Below are 4,852 nucleotides of genomic sequence, written 5' to 3' on the forward strand. Positions count from 1 at the left end.
AAGAGATAGAGAGAGAGAAAAGGAAGGAGGGAGGCGCCGGTTTCCACTCAGCTGGAGAGAGCTGTTTGGAAAACTACATGATAGAACCTTGGCGTGTTACAGTCTACAGGGCTCAGAAAGGGGACCCCGCACCGTAGGTCATGGCCCCAAGGATTTGAGAGTTCAAATTTCATACAGTTTATCCCAGCATCAGAGACTCTGATAGAGAAGAGAGTCTAGAATCCCGGGTCAGAGCAGGCACAGTCCCAGGGGAGAAGAATGGTGGGATTTGGCGAAAGCATAGTGAGACGACATTGGAGGCTCTGTCCACGGGAGTGCTCAGGGCTGTCCGGGGACTGGCGTGCCAAGGGCTAGTTCAGGGTGAGGCCAGGCTCTGGCTGCACAGCACTCAACATGCTTGCTTCCCCAGTCTGGACACTCCTCCGGGGACGACAATGAAGACTGTGGTTTGGGGACCTCGGGGATTTGGCAGCTCCTCGGCTTGTCATCACCAGAGACAGCTTCTCTGTGGCATCAGCAAGGGGCTCCAGTCCCAGGGGAACCTGCTGGGGCTAAGGCCCGGAGCTGACCCAGTCTGAGGAGGGAGGCAGGCCAGCACTGAAGCCCAGCTGCTTCCCCTAGGAGCAGGGAGGTCTCAGGACTTAACCTCCCAGAACCTGTGTCCCACCTGAAGGTAGCAGATAAGGACCTGCCACAGCAGAGGCGCCACGAGGCACACACGAGGTCTGGCACCCAGAGGGCCAGGGGCAACACTTGCACAAGCAGTGCGGTCGAGTCCCGTGGTAAGAAGGTCTCTCCTTGCTTACGTGGGTTTCTGTTCCTCACCGTCACCAGAGTCCTCCCCGCGCCTTCTGCAGACTTCAGAAGGGCTGGCTCAGTACCGAGGAGCCCGTGTGTGAACAAGAGAGTGTGAGTGTGTGAGTGTGCAAGATGGAACTGTGTGCATGTGAGCTGTGTGTGTGTACAAGGTATGTGGGTTGTGTGGGGGGTGTCAGGGTGTGAGTTGTGAGTGTGTGCGTGTGTGTGAGCCGTAGTCAGGTGCTCACATCCATGGAAGCCGGATTCATGGGCCTGGCTCTTTGGGTTTGAAAGTCCCTCACTGTGACCCTCAATCCTTGCCACAGTCCCCCCTCCTTCCCGAGTCTCCCCTGCCCTCAGCACCTGGGAGCCCCAGTCCAGCAGCTGCCGGAAGCACAGAGGCCCCAGGCTGGCCCTCAGCCCCAGCTCACCCAGCCGGAAAGTGGTGACTTCACCCACGAAGTCCACGCGGGGCTGGTGGCCTCTGGTGACCAGGCGCAGGCCTAAGAAGGGTCCGGAGGATGCCACAGGAACTGGGATGGTCAGGCCGCAGAGAGGGGCCCCCAGGGCCTGGGGCGCCCCCCGCGGGCCCTCGTAGAACTGCAGGTAGGAGCCGGAGTCGCACCAGTCGGCTGGCGCGGGCGAGGAGGCGTTGGGCGCTGGGGGGACCGGCGACACCGAGGTCAGGCTGTAGACCAGGAAGAAGCGGAACTGGAAGCGGATCCGGTCGCCGGGGGCAGCCCGCAGCCAGAGCTGGCAGTCGGTGTCAGGAGCCACGAAGTAGAACCTGCGCGATGCGGAGTGCGAGCGCAGCAGCAGCCCGTCGCCCTGCCACGTCTGCCCGCACAGGTCCACCAGGTCGGCTGCAGGGAAAGCGCCGACCCTGGAGCCCCGCAGCCGCGCTGTGTGACCCGGCGCACTCACGCACCCTTTCTGAGCTCCAGTTCCTCATCGGCAAAAATCTCAGAATGCTTGTGAGGATTAAATGATTTACTTTACATCATTTCATTCGAATTCACAATTCCTTGTTCAAAAGCCCTCGGGTGTGTTTCAGGATTTTCTAGGCTTCAGAAAGCTAATCTGGGGTACACACAGTGTACTAGGGTGCAGGCCCTGACCAGCCTGCAGCTGCCCTCAACTAGGGGGAGTCTCAGGGCAAATGAAGACAAGAAACAGCTTTGCAGTTCCGGTCAGGTGTTGCTAGTAAGTTAAGAACAAATTCTGGTTTTCAGGTCTCGGTATTTTGGAATTGCAGCCGGACAGTCGTGGCTGTCCCAGAGCACAGGGCTTAGGACAGCGCCGGCTCAGTTACTGCTGTTCTCCTGCGTCTGTTCCAGGGTGCCTGCCCACCCCACGGCATTCCCTTTCCCTTTCCCACACAGCCGGTGTGCAGTTCGAATTCTGGACGTGGGGGTTTGAAAAACACACCGGGCCATGTGCTTGTGTGCCCCAAAGTCCAGAGAGGACGAAGAAATGGAGAAGGGACTGCAGTGTGACCATCCCCGTGGGAGGTGCTTTCTCCCTCTGTCTCTGGTGAGCCCAGGTGCCCACTGGTAAACTAAGTAAATAAGTAAACCTAAAGAAATAAATATGAAAACAAGAGAACGAGCCCTCGGGATTCTAACTCTGTTTGCCAGGGATTGCTGTGTGAACATAGTGCTAGACAATGAGATTTCAGGGAGTTCTGTTGTAAGTTCTGGCAAAACCGTTTCCTCCCCGATGAAGAAACAGGGGGGATGGGGCTGGCAGGTGTCGCTGTGGTTGAGGTACTGGACTCCCACGTGTCCAACCAAGGTTCGAGTCTGGGATCTGGTGGCTTGATTTTTCACTCTTTCTTTCTATCTCTCTCTGGTCAAATGAAAGATAATAATAACAGGAGTCAGCAGGTGGTGTGGTGGTTAAGGTGCTAGACTCCCACCGGGCAACGATGGTTTGAGTCTCAGATTAGTAGCTTGCTTTCTCACTTTCTCTCTGGAGATAATTCATCGTCATAATAATTAAGAAAATTAAATACATAATTATTTAAAATAAAATAATAATAATAGTAACAAAACAAATATTTTTTTAAAAGGGGAGGGCCAGCCGGTAACATGATGGTTAAGGGCTCTGGGCACCTGCATGGCTGACCACAGTTCGAGTCCTGGACTTGTTGGCTTGCTGTCATCTCTCTCTCACTCTGTCCCTCTCTGGTCAAATTAAAATAAATAAAGTTAAGTAAAATAATTTTTTAAAGGGGGTGGAGATCTACATGACAAGCAGTCCCTTTTCCTTCCTGCTTTATTCATTTTTAATTTATTTGTTTTAAGTTTTTGCCATAGGGTACATGCACTCACCAGAGACAATGAGAGGGAAAGTGAGAAATTGCCCCGAGAGGGGATGGCCACAGAGCAGTCCCTGGGATTTGGGGCATGCATGCACATGCACCCTGCACAATTTTCAAGCTGCTGGGACAGAGAATAAGAGGTGGATTTTCTGGTGTAAGGTGGGGCCACAAGAGAGTGCTTGAGGACCATTCAGGTGTGGGTCTGCAGGGAGGAGATCCATCAGGGCTCAGCATGTGGGAGCATCTCCCCAAATGCACACGGACCTACCGAGACCCACACCTGCCCTGGAGGCACAGGAGGGCAGGGTGGAGTTTAGGAGGGAGTAGGCAGGGATCTTGTACATGCCAGGCGTTGATCTCATCTTAAATGTACAATAAGTCTCTTAGGGGACCAGCAGTTAGCGTAATGGCTATGTTGCTGAACTCCCACGTAGTCGACCGCGGTTCGAGTCCCGGACCCGGTGGCTTAAACTCACGCTGGGCACGTGTGCGTGCGTGCCCAAGATCCTGAGAGGAGAATGGAGGAGAAGGGATTGTGGCGTGGCCATTCCCCCTGGGGGGTGATTTCCTGCTTTCTATCTCTCTGTCTCTCTCTGTCTGTCTGGTGAGCGCATGCGCCCTATAGTATAAACCTCTCCAAAAAAAAAGAAAAAGGAAAAAAAAATAAGTCTCTTAGGCCAGGTGGTCGCACAGTGGTAGAGGCTCCTGGATCCCACATGGCCAAACATGCAGTTTGAGGCCTCGACCCAGCAGTTTGGACAAAACAACGGGCATGTGTGCATGCTCAAAATCCTGAAAGAAAGGGGACCAGCAGATGGTTACATTGCTGGACTCCCACTTGGCCAACTGCAGTTTGAGTCCCAGGCCTGGTGGCTTCAAACTCTCACCAAGCACGTGTGCATGTGTGCCCAAGATTCTAGGAGAATGGAGGAGAAGGATTGTGGCATGGCCATCCCCCCTGGGGGGTGAGTTCTTGCTTTCTGTTTCTCTCTGTCTTTCTGGTGAGTGCATGTGCGCTATAGCAAAAGTTTCTCCACTGGGGCCGGCAGTGGCATGGAGGTTATGGGCACTGGACTCCCACATGGCCAATCGCAGTTTGAGTCCCAGACCTGGTGGCTTGCTTTTTCACTTGCTCTCTTCTCTCTCTCTCACTCTGTCCCTCTCTGGTCAAATTAAAAATAAGTAGATAGGAGCTGGCAGGTGGTGTGGTGGTTGAAGGCGTTGGACTCCCACATGGCTAACTGCAGTGCGAGTCCTGGCGACTTGCTTTCTCACTTTCTCTCTCTCTCTCTCTGTCCCTCTCTGGTCAAATTAAGATAAATAAATAAGGTTAAATAAAATAAGTTTTTAAAATAAATTAATTAAATATGTCTTTTTAAAAAATTTCTCCGAAGAGAAATTTTTTTGTCATTCATTTCTTTTTCTTTCTTTCTTTTTTTCTATAGAGCACGCACACTCACCAGAAAGACAGGGGGGAGAGACAGAAACAGAAAGCAAGAAATCGCCCCCCCCCCAGGAGGGGATGATCACGCCGCAATTCCTTCTTCTCCATTCTCCTCTCACGATTTTGGGCATGCATGCATATGTGCCTGGCATGAGTTTAAGCCACTGGGTCCGGGACTTGAACTGCAGTCAACTAAATGGGAGTCCAGCAATGTAGCCATTACACTATCTGCTGGTCCCTTTTCTCTCTTTTTTTTTTTTTTTCTCTCTCTCTCATCCTTTACATTC

General features: G+C 52.8%; 1 protein-coding gene across 1 annotated transcript in view; it reads right to left on the bottom strand.

Moving 5' to 3' along the window:
- Positions 1–4,852, bottom strand: part of LDLRAD2 (low density lipoprotein receptor class A domain containing 2) — a 17,236-nt gene that overhangs the window by 11,045 nt on the left and 1,339 nt on the right. Inside the window, exon 2 of the mRNA XM_006145419.1 lies at positions 1,230–1,661. Within this exon, the coding sequence (XP_006145481.1) occupies positions 1,230–1,661 (432 nt within the window). The remainder of the gene's footprint in view (positions 1–1,229; positions 1,662–4,852) is intronic.

Source organism: Tupaia chinensis, unplaced genomic scaffold (genome assembly GCF_000334495.1).
Source record: "Tupaia chinensis unplaced genomic scaffold, TupChi_1.0 Scaffold000146_1, whole genome shotgun sequence".
Classification (NCBI taxonomy): Eukaryota; Metazoa; Chordata; class Mammalia; order Scandentia; family Tupaiidae; genus Tupaia; species Tupaia belangeri.